The following is a 17,012-nucleotide window of genomic DNA, read 5'->3' as shown; positions in this document are numbered from 1 at the left end:
AAAAAAAGGAAAATTCAAAAGAATCTTCAGGTAATAAACTCTGATCAAACTAGCAATGCATAGTTGCTGGGTAAATTGAAAAACCCAACAATTTTTGTACATTAGCAACTAACTGAAAACTACAATACTAGGATTTCTGGTATGAATGCAGCAGAACAGGAAAACAACTTTCTTTTCCTCTTGGGCATCACACAAAAGCAAAATGGCGATATGATCTATAGAATGAAAAAGATGCATAAGAAAAGTTAAGCTCCTCACAGAACCTATGTGAGGAAAAACGCAGAAGCCATACCAGGCCAAGTAAGCAGTGAAAAAAGGGCAACAGTGGCAGATTTCAGAAAAGGACAGGAAAAACATACTTCGAGTATGATAAAGGGCTCATATGAAGTGATACATCTACATGTCTTGTGCTCATCAAGAACTTTTGAGATCTAGGAGTTACCATTGTGGCTCAGCAGTAACAAACTCGACTAGTATCCATCCATGATAATGAAGGTTCGATCCCTGGCCTCACTCAGTGGGTTGGGGATCTGGCATTACTGTGAGCTATGGTGTAGGTCGTAGACGTGGCTCGGATCTAGCATTGCTGTGGCTGTGGTATAGGCTGGTAGCCGCAGCTCTAATTGACTCCTAGCCTGGGAACTTCCATGTGCTGAGAGTGCAGCCCTAAAAAGACCAAAAAAAAGAACTTTTGAGATCTAGAAAGAGCAGAGGGAAGAATCTGGATTAGAAGAGGAGACATCCTTTCAAATATACAGGCAAACAAAGAAAAACAGCAATACCCCCCCCCCATTTCTTGATCTAAATATTGAAGGGGCATATTGTTTGCCAATGAAGATGGTCCCAAAACAGTGGTCATAATCAATACTGTAGAAAAGGTACTAAATCTTAAAGATAAAAAAGACTTCTTAGAGAAGACAGGCTAAACAATCAAAGGGAGAAATCAGCCCAGCCTTTGATTTCTTCAGTATTATAATCAATTCCAGAAGCTAGTGGTAAAATACTGTAAGATATCTAGGGAAATAATTAACCAAGGATCTTATAAGGTGCATATGTTTATATATGTAATTGCCTGAATTTATTTATTTTTTTTTTGTCTTTTTGCTATTTCTTGGGCCGCTCCCACGGCATATGGAGGTTCCCAGGCTAGGGGTCCAATTGGAGCTGTAGCCGCAGGCCTACACCAGAGCCACAGCAATGCAGGATCCGAGCCGTGTCTGCGACTTACACCACAGCTCACAGCAACACCGGATCGTTAACCCACTGAGCAAGCGCAGGGACTGAACCTGCAACCTCATGGTTCCTAGTTGGATTCATTAACCACTGCGCCATGACGGGAACTCCTGAATTATTTTTATAGGCTCATATAAATAAATATATACACCATGAGATTATATATATAAATAAATTATATAATAAAATATAAATATGTAATTATATATTAAAATGCATTTTAAAATGTAAGTTCTTATATTTCTTTTCAACCCATAAAAATAATTCAGGAACTGTTTGTACACGCACACCCCCCCCCCCCGCCCATTTTGGGTTTCTTGCTTTGTTTGTTTTGGCCACACCCACAGCATGCGGAAGTTCCCAGGCCAGGGACTGAACCTTTGCCACAGCATTGACCCAAGCCACAGCAGTGACAATGCCAGTTTCTTAACTCACTATACCACCAAGGAACTCCTATACAGCCCCTTTTAAAGAAGTTACTAGGATATAAACAGCAGAAATGATGAGGAAAAACTCAGCAGAAGGACTCAGGCTGCTTTGAAAATATTTATACACATGGAATTGAGGTTAAAAGAAGCGGGCCTAGTAGGGCATCAGGTTACAATACAATGTTCACGTTACATACCCCCACAAGACAGACATGGTCCAACTAATATAAAATAGGGAGGGGAGTAAAGATAAGTAAATGGGAATTAGAGCCTGCCTATCACCATATCTGTGACAGGAGTAAAAAGAACTCTATATTCAAAACTGAAAAGCAAGTAATGTTTTATACAACCATACTTAGTCGTATGTTACAAAGTCATTAAGTTCATTAATATCAGGTGGTAGATAAAAGGAAGAAAAAAGCAAACAAGTTAACTTTTCACTGCTTGCAGTATGAAAATAATGTATATGCTCTAAAAAAATAAACAAAGGGTATTTCATTAAGTTATAAAGGTAATTACAATAAAAATATAACCCAACCTATATCCACCCATCCATCTATAATCTATAACTATTACACTCCAAAACCTATGGGATGCAGGAAAAGCCGTTCTAAGAGGAAAATTTATAGCAATACAAGCCCACCTCAGGAAACAAGAAAAAGCTCAAATAAACAAGCTAACTTTACATCTCAAGCAGCTCGAGAGAGAAAAACAGACAAGACCTAAAGTTAGGAGAAGGAAAGAAATCATAAAGATCAGAGCAGAAATCAATGAAATAGAAACAAAGAAAACCATAGAAAAGATCAATGAAACAAAAAGCTGGTTCTTTGAAAAGAGCAACAAAATTGATAAACCCCTAGCCAGACTTATCAAGCAAAAAAGAGAGAGGACTCAAATCAATAAAATTAGAAATGAAAAAGGAGAAGTAACAACGGACATCACAGAAATACAAAGGATCATAAGACATTACTATATGCAACTATATGCCAATAAAATGGAAAACCTAGAAGAAATGGACAAATTCTTAGAAAAGTACAATCTTCCTAGACTAAACAATACAATGATGAAATAGAAAAGATGAATGGACCCATCACAAAACTGAAATTGAAACTGTGATTAAAAAACTTTCAACAAACAAAAGTCCAGGACCAGATGGCTTCACAGGCAAAGTCTATCAAACATTTAGAGGAGAGTTAACACTTCTCCTTCTGAAACTATTTCAAAAAATTGCAGAGGAAGAGATACTCCCAAACTCATTCTATGAGGCCACCATCACCCTGGTACCAAAACCAGACAAAGATTCCACAAAAAAAGAAAATTACAGGCCAATTTCACTGATGAACATAGATGCAAAAATCCTCAACAAAATACTAGCAAACCACATCCAACAATACATTCAAAGGATTGTACATCATGATCAAGTCGGATTTATCCCAAGGATGCAAGGGTTCTTCAATATCCGCAAATCCATCAGTGTGATACACCACATTAACAAACTGAAGAAGAAAAACCATATGATCCTCTCAACAGATGCGGAAAAAGCCTTTGACAAAATCCAACACCCATTTCTGATAAAAACCCTTCAGAAAGTGGGCATAACGGGAACCTACCTCAACATGATAAAGACCATATATGACAAACCCACAGCGAACATCATTCTCAATGGCGAAAAGCTGAAAGAATTCCCACTGAGATCAGGAACAAGACAAGGATGTCCTCTCTCGCCACTACTCTTCAACATAGTTCTAGAAGTCCTAGCCACAGCAATCAGAGAAGTAAAAGAAATAAAAGGAATCCAAATGGAAAAGGAAGAAGTAAAACTATCCCTATTTGCAGATGACATGATGCCATACCTAGACAACCCTAAAGACTCTACCAGAAAACTGTTAGAGCTCATCCACGAATTTGGCAAAGTCGCAAGATACAAAATCAATACACAGAAATCAATGGCATTTCTATATACTAACAATGAAAGAGCAGAAAAGGAAATTAGGGAAGCAATCCCGTTTACCATCGCATCCAAAAGAATAAAATACCTAGGAGTAAACCTACCTAAAGAAACAAAAGACCTGTACTCTGGAAACTACAAGCCACTGATGAAAGAAATCAAAGATGACACAAATAGATGGAAAGATATACCAGGCTCGTGGACTGGAAGGGTTAATATTATCAAAATGACTATACTACCTAAGGCAATCTACACATTCAATGCAATCCCTATCAAATTACCAAGGACATTTTTCACAGAACTCGAACAAAATATTTTAAAGTTGGTTTGGAAGCACCAAAGACCCAGAATAGCCAAACACATCCTGAAAAAGAAAAATGGAGCCAGAGGAATCAGGCTCCCGGACTTCAGACTATACTACAAAGCAACCGTCATCAAAACCGCATGGTACTGGCACAAAGACAGACATATAGATCAGTGGAACAGGATAGAAAGCCCAGAATTCAACCCACGCACCTACAGCCAACTCATCTATGACAAAGGAGGCAAGAATATACAATGGAGAAAGGACAGCTTGTTCAATAAGTGGTGCTGGGAAAACTGGACATCCACATGGAAAAGAATGAAATTAGAACACTCCCTAACACCATACACAAAAATCAACGCCAAATGGATTAAAGACCTACATATACGACCAGACACTATCAAACTCCTAGAGGAAAACACAGGCCAAACACTCTCTGACATAAACGACAGCAACATCTTCTCAGATCCACCTATCAGAGTATTGACAACAAAAGCAAAAATAAACAAATGGGACCTAATCAAACTTCAAAGTTTCTGCACAGCAAAGGAAACCCTAAACAACACAAAAAGACAACCCACAGAATGGGAGAAAATCTTTGCAAGTGAATCCACTGACAAGGGATTACTCTCCAAAATTTATAAACACCTTCTGCAGCTCCATACCAAAAAAACAAACAACCCCATCGAAAAATGGGCAGAAGATCTAAACAGACAGTTCTCCAAAGAAGACATACAGATGGCCAAAAAACACTTGAAAAGATGTTCAACATCATTCATTATTAGAGAGATGCAAATCAAAACCACGATGAGGTACCACCTTACACCAGCCAGAATGGCCATCATCAAAAAGTCTACAAACAATAAGTGCTGGAGAGGGTGTGGAGAAAAAGGAACCCTAGTACACTGTTGGTGGGATTGTAAATTGGTGCAACCACTGTGGAAAGCAGTATGAAGATTCCTCAGAAAACTCAAAATAGAACTACCATTTGATCCAGCAATCCCACTCCTGGGCATCTACCCAGAGAAAACCATGACTCGCAAAGACACATGTACTCCAATGTTCATTGCAGCACTCTTTTCAATAGCAAAAACATGGAAACAACCTAAATGTTCATCGACAGAGGAGTGGATCAAGAAGATGTGGTACATATACACAATGGAATATTAACTCAGCCATTAAAAAGAACGAAATACCAGCATTTTTTGCAACATGGATGGACCTAGAAACTATCATGCTAAGTGAAGTCAGCCATACAATGAGACACCAACATCCAATGCTTTCACTGACATGTAGACTCTGAAAAAAGGACAGACTGAACTTCTTTGCAGAACAGATGCTGACTCACAGACATTGAAAAACTTATGAAAAAAAAAAAAAAAAAAAAAAAAGAAAAAAGAAAAACTTATGGTCTCCGGAGAAGACAGTTTGGGGGGTGGGGGGATGTGCCTGGACTGTGGGATGGAAATCCTGTGAAATCAGATTGTTATGATCATTATACAACTACAGATGTGATAAATTCATTTGAGTAATAAAAAATTAAAAAAAAATCTATAACGATCTTACACTCAGAGAAGAAAAACAGACCATAGACCCAGTGACTTAAAAAGATAAAAATAAACTAAACATGTCACATAAAATATAAGAACTCATAAAACATTTTTTTCATATTGTAACACAAAGCAGAACTCAACTTCATGATGATCGTAAGGTCATCATAAGAGGCACAGGCAAAACAGGGTGATTCAGAATGAATGAATACAAAAGGATGGAGATATACTACACAACACGAATATATAAAAAGAAAGCAGGGCTCAGGGTTTTACTTTCAGTCAAGATAGAATTTACATTAAAAGCTTTATACAAGATAAAGAAAGGTATTTATTATAATGTCAATAAAAGCAACTCAAGGTATCTAAAATTTTTAATATCTATCATAATCTAGAAGAAATTAGAGGAGATTCAAGGAAACAGATGAATATATTAAGTAAGGAGACGAATCATCTGTGTAATGATGAGTCAAAGAGATAAAAATAAACCAAGGATACAGAACACCTTAAGGATATTTTAACACGATTTGTGCCTGAAAATATGAAAATAGGGAGTACGCCTTTTTTTTTTTTTTTTTTGTCTTTTTGTCTTTTTAGGGCTGTACCTGCAGCATATGGAGGTTCAAGTGGAGCTGTAGCCACTGGCCTAAGCCATGGCAACTAGGGATCCTAGCCACGACTACGACCTACATCACAGCTCATGGCAACGCCAGATCCTTAACCCACTGAGTGAGGCCAGAGATCGAACCTTCGTCTTCTTGGATACTAGTTGGGTTCGCTACTGCTGAGCCATGACGCGAACTTCACCATACACCTTTTAAAAAAGAACATTCAACCAAAAAGACCCAACTAGGGCACAGAAGAAACCATAATAAATCCTCCAAAGAAGAAATAACATAAGCAACATATATGAACACAGTATAATGAAACAAGGAATTAATATTTTAAAAGGCTTTCTACAAATCTGAAACCCGAATTCCTAGGGGGAAAAATGATAATGACAACAGCAGTACTCAGGAAAAATACACAGGTTTTAATTAATTTAAAGTAAATAAATAAAAGCCATCCTCTGGATAAACTCTTACTTATGTATACAAGGAAATATATGACAGCATTTATATAAAATTCAAAAACATGGTAAAAAATACATGTTTAGGATATGAAAACACACTATAAAACCAATTTTAAAAGGCAGAAAAAATAAAAGAAATGATCCCATTTTCAAATTCATTCTGAGACCAGTATTACATTGAAACCAGTATTATCCTGATACAAAGAAAGCATTAGAAAACTACAGATTAGGAGTTCCTGTCGTGGCACAGTGGTTAATGAATCCGACTAGGAACCATGAGGTTGTGGGTTCGGTCCCTGCCCTTGCTCAGTGGGTTAAGGATCTGGCGTTGCCGTGAGCTGTGGTGTAGATCGCAGACGTGGCTCGGATCCCGAGTTGCTGTGGCTCTGGTGTAGGCTGATGGCTACAGCTCCGACTGGACCCCTAGCCTGGGAACCTCCATATGCTGAGGGAGCGACCCAAGAAATGGAAAAAAGACAAAAAAAAAAAAAAAGAAAAAAAAAAGAAAAGAAAACTACAGACTAACATCTCTTATAAATAAAGATGCAAAAATCCTCAACAAATTTCTAGCAAGCCAAATCCATCAGTGTATTAAAAAGATTATACACCATAATCATGATCAAGTAGGATTTACTGCAGGAATGCAAAGTTGGTTCAATATATAAAAAAGAATCTATGGGAGTTCCCGTTGTGGCTCAGTGGTTAACAAATCCGGCTAGGAATCATGAGGTTGCGGGTTTGATCCCTTACCTTGCTCAGTGGGTTAAGTAAGTATCCAACATTGCTGTGAGCTGTGGTGTAGGTCGAAGACGTGGCTCAGATCTGGCGTTGCTGTTGTGGCTCTGGCATAGGCCAGCAGCTGCAGCTCCGATTAGATCCCTAGCCTGAGAACCTCCCTCCATATGCTGCAGGAGCAGCCCTAGAAAAAAGGTAAAAAGACAAAAAAACCAAAAAAAACAAAAAAAAACAAAACAAAACCTAAAATAAAAATAAATCCTTTTTCTCTCTTTCCACCTTAAATATAATGACCAAAATCAGTTTCTATGATAATCTCCACTAAGTCTATTTCTTGTCTTCAAATTACCTTGGTCAGTCTTTTTGAAAGCTAATTTACAATATGTTCTGAGCTTCGGTTTCCTATAACTATCAAGATGAAAAAGGAAGATATTGAAGTTCTCAATTGTTTGTTATTCTTAAACACCTCATCCATTAAAAAAGAAAAGGCTTAGCAATAGGCATCATGCTCTCAAAAGATTTAGGTACTAATTTTTACTGCTATTACTATCTATTTTGTACCAGGCATTGTGTTTTCAAACTCTAATGCAGTCTCCTCAACAGACATACAAAGTGGGTATTACTATCTCTATAGTTTCTACAGAAGCAATAAATAAGAATAACAGAGACCTGAGGTCTAATACTAATTACCACCAAATGTCAAACAAATGTTATCAACAGACTCTTTTCACCAAAATGCATTATCTTAGTATGAGCAGCCCACATGCAAGAATGGCTTCACTTAAGTACCTTGTACTTCTGTCTCAGCTCTTCTGTGTCTTCTTTTTCCACTTCTAGGACACGGCGCCGTTCGGTAGCATCTTCAGCATAATCAAGCTTAAGAAAAACAGATACAATTAGTCTTAATTCCTAACATACCCTCAATTAACTATAAAAAAGTCATTTGCACAACTACAGTATTGTATGAAAATAAGAAACTTTGTATTTTGCTTAGCTACCTCTTGCTTTATTGTCACCCCACAGAGAAAATAGCATGAAAAATAATTGTCCATTAATCTTTTCACGCTGGTGGCTCCCAAGAGCACATCTGTTGATGATAACAGACTTTACTTCGATGTTCAATGCCAAAGAATCAGAAGTAAATGGAGAAAAATATTTTAGGCAATGAAAAGCAGGCGTTATAGATGACAACTGTATATAGCTTTACAGTTGCCAAAGCCTCTACCACAGCAAAGCTTCTAGCACACAAATATTTTAGGGGTTGAGCAACACTGCCTACTGAAATGAGCACCAGGGTTTGGGTTTAAGTCAGATCTTGCCTTATAGCATGACCCTGGTGAAACCACTCAACTTCTTTATAAAAGGGGCATTATTTGCCACTTACCTGCCTCAAAGGCAGTACTCAATGAGAATGTAAATCTATTTTTTAAATTCCCCCTCAAAAATATTAAAACTATAGTCTATCTAATAAATATATTCTGACATTGGTATCTGAATTTGGAATTAATATCAATTTTAAATAGCTCATAAACAAGTGAACTAATGAGATCAATTTACCTCCATCTCCATGCGACCCATGCCCATGACATCATACTTGACAACAATAGGAATGGGATCTGTTCTCCCTGTAACAGGAACACATAACCAAGGTGAGACGCAAAGCTAAGCCAACAGCTTGCTTTACACATTGGGTTTGGGCGGTTAGAGATCTTGCCTTGGAGTGCAGAGACCAGAAAGCTACAGTGAACCAAACACAAGCCATTCTCACAGCTTACAACCAAACCTACCTCTCCCAGTTTAAGCCCAACTAACCACCCTGACTAACCTTCCAGTTGGAAATGATTCCAGATTACCATGGAAAAATTAAATAAGTAATGCAAAGCACTTCTAAGCAATGGCTCAGGAAGTTTAAAATCAAAAACATTAGAAATTCCTTTTTTAAAAGACCCCCCAATAACTTTCCATCAAGAATCACTTCACTCCTACTGTCCACTGACATCTCCCCACACACACTGGTAGTAAGTACCTCAACTGAAAAGTTTAAGTCAGAAGAGCACAGTTTCAAACATAATACAGGAAAACTCAGTAATTGTAACTTAACATGTTTAATATTTTTTATATTCAGAAGACGCTTTATAATTAAATGAGATTGTGAAAAAAAACTTAAACAAAAAGCAACAGTTAGTTGCCCTTAAGAATAGAGAATAATTTTATTTTTAAACTAGTGCTCTGAGATCCCATTTTCCAGAGTGGATTTAACACTGGCTGTGGCAATCGGTAAGCTGTGAAAAGGACTAGTTGCGAAGAAAATTGACTTTAAACTAATTGATCTATGCTGGAGATTTTAAAAAATGTATATTTAATCCACTCATAACCAGCCAAACAAAGCAAAATGGGGCAGACAAGCACTTTACTACCACAGCTGTTTTACATCACAACTTGCGCTGTGTATTGTGATGTAAGCCCACTGAGAAGAGGACTTACCTTTTCCGTTGAATACCTTTAGTGAAAAAACACAATGTTTACTTCCCTCATCATTTCACTCAGGCTGATGTAAACAATTGTTTTTTTTGTTTTTGTTTTTGTTTTTGTTATACACACATATATATTATACCTTTGGGCTAAAAGTTGAGTTTTGTCAGGCTAAATCTGAGATTACCAAAACTGAATTTGGACCAAAAAACCCCCCAAAAAACAAACAAAAATTTAAAAAACCCAATAAATGCCATGCTAGGATTAGTCCCAGAGGTGAAAAAAAGAAACTATTTCCAAAGTGACCAGCAACCACTTGTATGCAGTTGCTCTATATTCATGGGATTAATTTCTGTCTTTAAAAAGTAATAAAAAACAAATTCAGAGGTTTAACTACTTATCACCAATATCTCATTACTGCTTTTAAACAATAAATAAAGAGATAATTAGGAATAATTATCACAGTGAAAAAAAAGTTCAAGTAAATAAAGAACACCTCATGCCAGGAAAAAAAGAGAAAAGTTCTAAAACACAGCCTTCTTTTAGATACTATTAAAAACTGCCAGTTAAAATAAAAATGCATTACTACCTTATGCCCAATGGTATAATAAATAAGCAGTGACTGCAATCTTTAGCAAAAGGACCAAATTAAAGACAGGTTATAAAAATGACTTCCTAGGTGCAATATCACTTTCATAACGTCTCAATCAGGGATTTACTGGTAAAAACAAATGGTCTAATGAAAGAATTGTAAAGAAATGTCAAAGGAATTTCCTTTTTTTTGGTTTTGTTTTGGTATCTTATTTTTGGTCTGTCAGAATTTGTTTTGCAAGAATCAAGAAAATTTTGGTACAAATTAATTACCTCCGTAAACCCCTGTTTATAAACTTCTGCATTAGTACTTTTGCCTTCTAAGGCAGTCAAAGTTTGTTTTAATTTATGTATAAATTGCAGTAGCAAGTGCTAGTGCCCATTACGTTGTGGGGAAATCAAGTTTTTTACAGTATTAGAATTTAATGTTTTAACTGATTTTTTTTTTTTTTTGGCAGTTCCAACACAAACAGATATATCCCTTCTTAATATTACCCTTTAATGAACAAGGATCAGACAAGTTGCATAAGGAAAGGAAAGGAAAATGAAAAAGACCAAGCAGAAGGATGAAGGCTACAACAGAGAAAGTAAGCCTAACATATTGGTGCACTGATGACAAAAGGAGTAATTCAGTCTGAAAATAAAAAATTACCACTGCTAAGTTTACCATCACCACAACAAGTCCAGGATCATAATGCTGTAAAAAAGAAACACCGTTTGTTAGGCAGAAACCATTAGGGTAGGAAATAGGCCTTCTAGCAGGCAGACAGGATAGGGTAAAGTAACAATTGGGCTTTGTCCCTCCCCCAATTTCAGCTGGGGACACAGGAAGGACACTTCGTGCTACAGCAGTTGTTTTCACACTGGTCAGATCAGGGTGTGAGATTTTTGTACTGCTACTTGAGAACATGAAAAACCTCCTCTAAAATAATGCAGGAGGAGGAGGAAAGAGAACTAACTCTAGCTTCCAATCTCTCATTTAACTACTGACTCTGGTAAATCAGTACTTGGGGTGCAAGGCGGAACATTTCCTTAAAGAAATAACATCAAAGACAGATCAACTGTACAGTGACCATCAAGTCATTTGCTGCACTGAAAGAATTCAAAGAGGATTTAGAGGGTGGGAGGGGATCATCAAGACCTTACTAAAAATACACAGTAAGTAAAAGGTCTGGAAAATACACCCTTAGTGCTAGGAAATATGTGCATTCGAGTTCTGTTATGAATGAATACAATTCTTAAAGGAGCTTTCCTTAGGACTTTGTTTCCTTTTAATGAAGTCTTCCCAAGCCCACCAACATCTTTCTGCACACAACAAAGCCAAGCTTTGAAGGACACCAGGAACTCCACAGAAAGGCACCTCAAAAGGATTGTCACACTGACAATTAGTCCACTCAAAGGTAACTCACAGAAAACAAACAGTGTGTCTTTAACATCACTGCCTGGGCCAAGCAGTAATTTCTTTCCATTATCAGAGGCTCCAAACCAAGGGAAAATCCCACTGGGAAAAGACACTGAACAATATATATAGGAAGAGGCTGTAGCATTAAAAAAAAAAAACTCTCAACTTATTCATTTGTGATCAATGATAAATCCTATCATAAAGAACATCACCGTAGAACATCAGAATAGCAACCTATAGTGGTGACTTTTCAAAAGGTAGGTAGCAACAGAATATTTACTAATTAGTATAAATACTCCCTAGAAAATTCAACTTAAAAAAAAAAAATAAACTAAATCAAATCCAGGCTCCCTATTTTTTGTTTCCCTCCACCTCCAAAGGGACAGATATTTCTTAAAATCTATTAAAAGGGAGTTCCCATCATGGCACAATGGAAATGAATCCAACTAGGAACCGTGAGGTTGCAGGTTCGATCTCTGGCCTCGCTCAGTGGGTTAAAGATCTGGCATTGCCTTGAGCTGTGGTGTAGGTCGTAGACAAGGCTTGGATCTGGTGTTGCTGTGGCTGTGCTATAGGTCAGCAGCTATAGCTCTGATTAGACCCCTAGCCTGGGAACCTCCGTATGCCTTGGATGCAGCTGTAAAGAGCAAAAAAAAATTTAATTAAAAAATAAATAAATAAAATCTATTAAAATAAGAACATTTGTTTATTTCATTTCAAAGGAGGCAATTTCAACCAGAACACTAAATACTTTCCTTAAAAAAAAAAAACTGTCCTCCACAGCCAAAGATCTATATATAGATACTACAACTGTGATCTAGGCAAGTAGACAAGGAGGGACAGGAGGGAAAAAACACCACATCTAGAACATGCCAATATTAATGTACTCATGTCATGGGAAAAGCTGATATTTGTATTTTCTGAATCGAAACTTCAAGCATACATACAAATATAAAACCACTATGTTGTATATCTAAAACTAAAATTATATTGTATGTCAATGCACCTCAATAAAAATTGTTTTAAAGAGAGAAAAAATCTCAAATGATGTTTCATTAACCAACTAGTATTGTACACTCTATATTTTAGAAGGTAGGTTTACTTCTATAACGATGAAAGTGCTAAAATGTTCATATATGCATATCTTGCTAAAATGTGAAGGTATTATAATTTATAATGAAGAGAGAGTAAGACCAAATATGAAAATCCGCTGACTGCCTATAGGCACACTGTTTCTGGGAACAATTCTTCACATTAATCAGTTTTAATTTTAAGTTAAGGATATACCAATCTACAAAATTGGCCCAAAGAACTGACTGTAGAAAAATACTTTTTTTCATTTTGGACAAACACTATTTTTAAACAAACTAACTCCAGGAATAGAACTGGGAGAAAATGTTAAAGGACAACCATAATCTGGAAATCAGAACATTTCAAGAACAGAAGACACATGATTTGTCCACAGAAATAAATTAGAAATAAAGAATCTTCCAAAGTGATTAAAATAATTGGTTGGATAAGCAACGGATGTAAAAACACAATTTATCTCTGCTGCCTTTCCCCTTACTGAGATTCATTCAACAACAAATTATTTACTGAGTTGCTACCACATACCAAGCACCGTTAGAAGGCACTGGCATATGGCAGCGATCAAAACAAAGTCCTATACCCACCCCAGGTATTACTTATAATTAGGCAAAATAATCTTACCAGTTTAAACTTCTGGCATGAAGGGACAAAAAAGGAACATTCATGGAGCCAATGCATGTTCAAAAAAATGTTAATGTCTAATGTTGTCTTTTAAAGATGTCTAAAATTATAAAATTTTTTGGCCACACCCATAGTATGAGGAACTTCTGGGGCCAGGGACTGAACCTGTACCACAACTGTGACCAAGCCACAGTTGTGACAATGCCAGATCCTTAATCCACTGTGCCACGAGGGAACTCCCTAAAATTGTTTTTAAAGACTGACCCAATAAAGCAGAAATAAATATAAAAGTCACTGAAAAGTCACAAAGTCTACTTTCAAAAGGCCACTCATCGAGAATAAGAACCTGGACTTCCCATCATGGTTCAGTGGTTAATGAATCCAACTAGGAACCATGAGGTTGCAGATTCGATCCCTGGCCTTGCTCAGTGGGTTATGGATTCGGCGTTGCCCTGAGCTGCGGTGTAGGTTGCAGATGCGGCCAGGATCTGGCATTGCTGTGGCTGTAGTATAGGCCAACGGCTGTAGCTCCCATTAGACCCCCTAGCCTGGGAAACTCCACATGCCACGGTCCGGCCCTAGAAAAAGACAAAAAAAAAAAAAAAAAAAAAAGATAAGAATAAGAACCTGATATGACATCTTTAAATCCTTTTATTTCTTACTTTAAGCAATCCAAATACATACATGACAATCAGGAATAATACAAAATTAGGAGTTTTCTTAGTGGCTCAGCAGAAATGAACCCAACTAGTACCCACGAGGATACGGGTTTGATCTCTGGCCTCGCTCTGTGGGTTATGGATCTGGTATTACCATGAGCTGTGGTGTATGTCACAGACGCAGCTCGGATCTGGTGTTGCTATGGCTGTGGTGTAAGGCCGGCAGCTACAGCTCTGATTAAACCCCTAGCCTGGAAACTTCCATGTGCCACGAGGTAGGCCCTAAAAGGCAAAAAAAAAAAAAGATACAAAATTAGGATTGTGACTATTCTCTGATTTGCAAGACTATTCAGAATAAGACTCTGCAGTAAGCAGAGTGCATAAATGTAATTTCATTTATGAAAACGGTGGTCATATGCAACTTTCAGAAACACTGGATTAAAAAGTGGTTTCACTGTGGCAAAATGGGTTAAGAATTCAACTGCAGCAGCTCAAGTCGCTGCAGCAGCTTGGGTTGGATCCCTGGCCCAGCACAGTGGGTTAATAGATCCAGTGTCGCTTCAACTGCGCTGAAGGCCCTGGCCAGGGAACTTCCACATGCCACGGTGTGGCCATATAAAGGGGGGGGGGTTCCCATTTATTTCCAAATCAAAATTCCACTTATGCAGATTTCTCGAGAAAAATGAGTCTTTAGCAGCACAAAAACAATGATTACTTTCACTATCATTTATTTTTTCTTAGTAACAGTAGTAAAATGATATATGTTACCTCTCTGAAAACACCTGATTGATACACATTACCTCCCTGAAAACATTAATTATTCCCTATAGAGTTTCTAAGTTTTTTTTTTTTAAGATTTCCTACTCAAAATAGAATCCAAATTCTCCCGTACTACAAAAACTATATTCTTGCCACAGCCTGTTTAGTGATCTATACACAACCAGGTTATTTTGATTTTCAAACACAGGGTTTTTTTAAATCTTTTTTTTAAGGGCCACACCCCCACGGCATATTCCCAGGCTAGGGGGTCAAATGGGAGCTATAGCTGCCTGCCTACACCACACCACAGCAAAGTGGGAACTGAGCTGAGTCTGCAACCTACACCACAGCCCATGGAAACACCAAATCCTTAACCCACTGAGCAAGGCCAGGGATCGAACCCGAGTCCTCATGGATACCAGTTAGGTTCGTTACCACTGAGCCACAATGGGAACTCCCAGATCTTTTTTTTAAAGGGCATCATTTTAACTGTGAACTGAAGATCATTCCTCTTTCTAAAGTATCAGAGCTTGCTTTCTAGGATAAAACAGTTCAATTTTAATCAAATAACCTAATAAACAGAGACAGAGAAGGGCAAAAGAAATTATAAATTAAAATAAAATGTTAGAATTAGAATGTTAAGCCGGAAAAGACATCTCATTCAGGGATGAAATGAGATACTCCAAGCCCTCAGGAGAGGTAATAAAGGCAATTCATGAGGTACCTTCAATTTAACAAACAAAAAATCACCTAAAGGAAATCATACTTTTACTCCGGATTTGGCTAAAATATTATCAAATCACTAAATGCTGCCTGAACCATGCTAACCATTTGCTAAGATAAGATCAATTTATTTTTTAAATGAGAAAATCAACTTAATAAATTTCAGGTAACAATTTAAAACATGAGGCATAGAGGGAAAGGACAAAACAATACTAGGTACTTTAAAAAAATGGGGGAACACTCTGTACCTTGAGTTTTGGTTATGTTTACACCCTGAAAAACTGGGATAGAGTGGCACTTAATGAAAAAGCATTTGTTGACTCAAGAAGATGAACATGTTCGTAACGGGTCTCACCTTGTTCGGGTATAAATACACATTTAGTCATCACAGTGCTTTCTGCTTAATGCCACATGACACTGAGGATTTAACTGTCTTGTAATCAAGAAATTATAACTGTTATCTTTTTTTGGTCTTTTTGTTTTTTCTAGGGCCACACCCGTGGCATAAGGAGGTTCCCGGGCTAGGGTTCTAACTGGAGCTGTAGCTGCTGGCCTATGCCACAGCTGCCACAGCCACGGCAACTCGGGATCTGAGCCGAGTCTGCGACCTACACCACAGCTCACGGCAACGTTAGATCCTTAACCCACTAAGCGAGGCTAGGGACTGAACCCACAACCTCATGGTTCCTAGTCAGATTCGTTAACCACTGAGCCATGATGGGAACTCTGAGAAGTTATTTTATCAAACAGAAGATGTAGCAATATTCTACAGGTCTCCATATCTCAAAAGATTTGTAAGCTAGTGTAAAGCAATATTTGAGTTTTGCGTTGTCATTCATTAGAGGCTTGTTCAATTTGTTGTGTTTTTGTTTTGTTTTGTTTTGTTTTTTTGCCATACCCACGGCATGCAGAAGTTCCTGGGCCAGGTATTGAACCTGCATTGCAGCAGCAACCCAGGCCGCTGCTGCAGTGACAAGGTCAGATACTTAACCTGCTGTGCCACAAGGGAACTCCTCAATTTGTTTTATCTACTGTCAGTCATTAACAGACAAAAGAAGCAGACACCAAATGTTTAAAGAGTTTAAACAGACTTAAAGGTCTCTAATGTTCACTTTAATTCTTAAGTTTGAAGAAAGAAAATATGGAGGGGAGTATGTGGATAGTAACTAGTCCTATGGTATTGTAATAATTCAACAATCCAATGCCCTGTTAGAATTGTATTCTCTTACTACTGGTTAAATCCATAACTACACTGAGAATTTAATATTCCAGGATCACTCTATAACCCCCCCAAAACTTGCCAGTTTCATTTAAACCATGCTTCCTTTACTCTACACATCAACTCCCTCCTTAATTCATCTTTAATTATTTTCTTTCTATATTTTTCTAGGTAGTCCCTTAAAAAGCAGGCTACAAAAATCTCATT

At 37.4% G+C, this 17,012-nt stretch overlaps 1 protein-coding gene across 4 annotated transcripts in view; it reads right to left on the bottom strand.

Annotated features, from left to right (window-relative positions):
- The window catches only part of GPATCH8 (G-patch domain containing 8), a 79,976-nt gene that overhangs the window by 27,002 nt on the left and 35,962 nt on the right, over nucleotides 1-17,012 (bottom strand). For 3 of the 4 annotated variants that reach the window (XM_021066861.1, XM_021066864.1, XM_021066863.1), the window contains 2 exons: nucleotides 8,828-8,895; nucleotides 8,060-8,146 (listed from right to left, as the gene is read on the bottom strand). In XM_021066861.1, the coding sequence (XP_020922520.1) occupies nucleotides 8,060-8,146; nucleotides 8,828-8,895 (155 nt within the window). Of the gene's footprint in view, nucleotides 1-8,059; nucleotides 8,147-8,827; nucleotides 8,896-10,985; nucleotides 11,031-17,012 lie in introns of all 4 variants that reach the window. The other variant, XM_021066862.1, reaches the window with a different exon arrangement.

Source organism: Sus scrofa, chromosome 12 (assembly GCF_000003025.6).
Source record: "Sus scrofa isolate TJ Tabasco breed Duroc chromosome 12, Sscrofa11.1, whole genome shotgun sequence".
Classification (NCBI taxonomy): domain Eukaryota; kingdom Metazoa; phylum Chordata; class Mammalia; order Artiodactyla; family Suidae; genus Sus; species Sus scrofa.
This window is presented reverse-complemented; position numbering and strand designations above follow the sequence as displayed.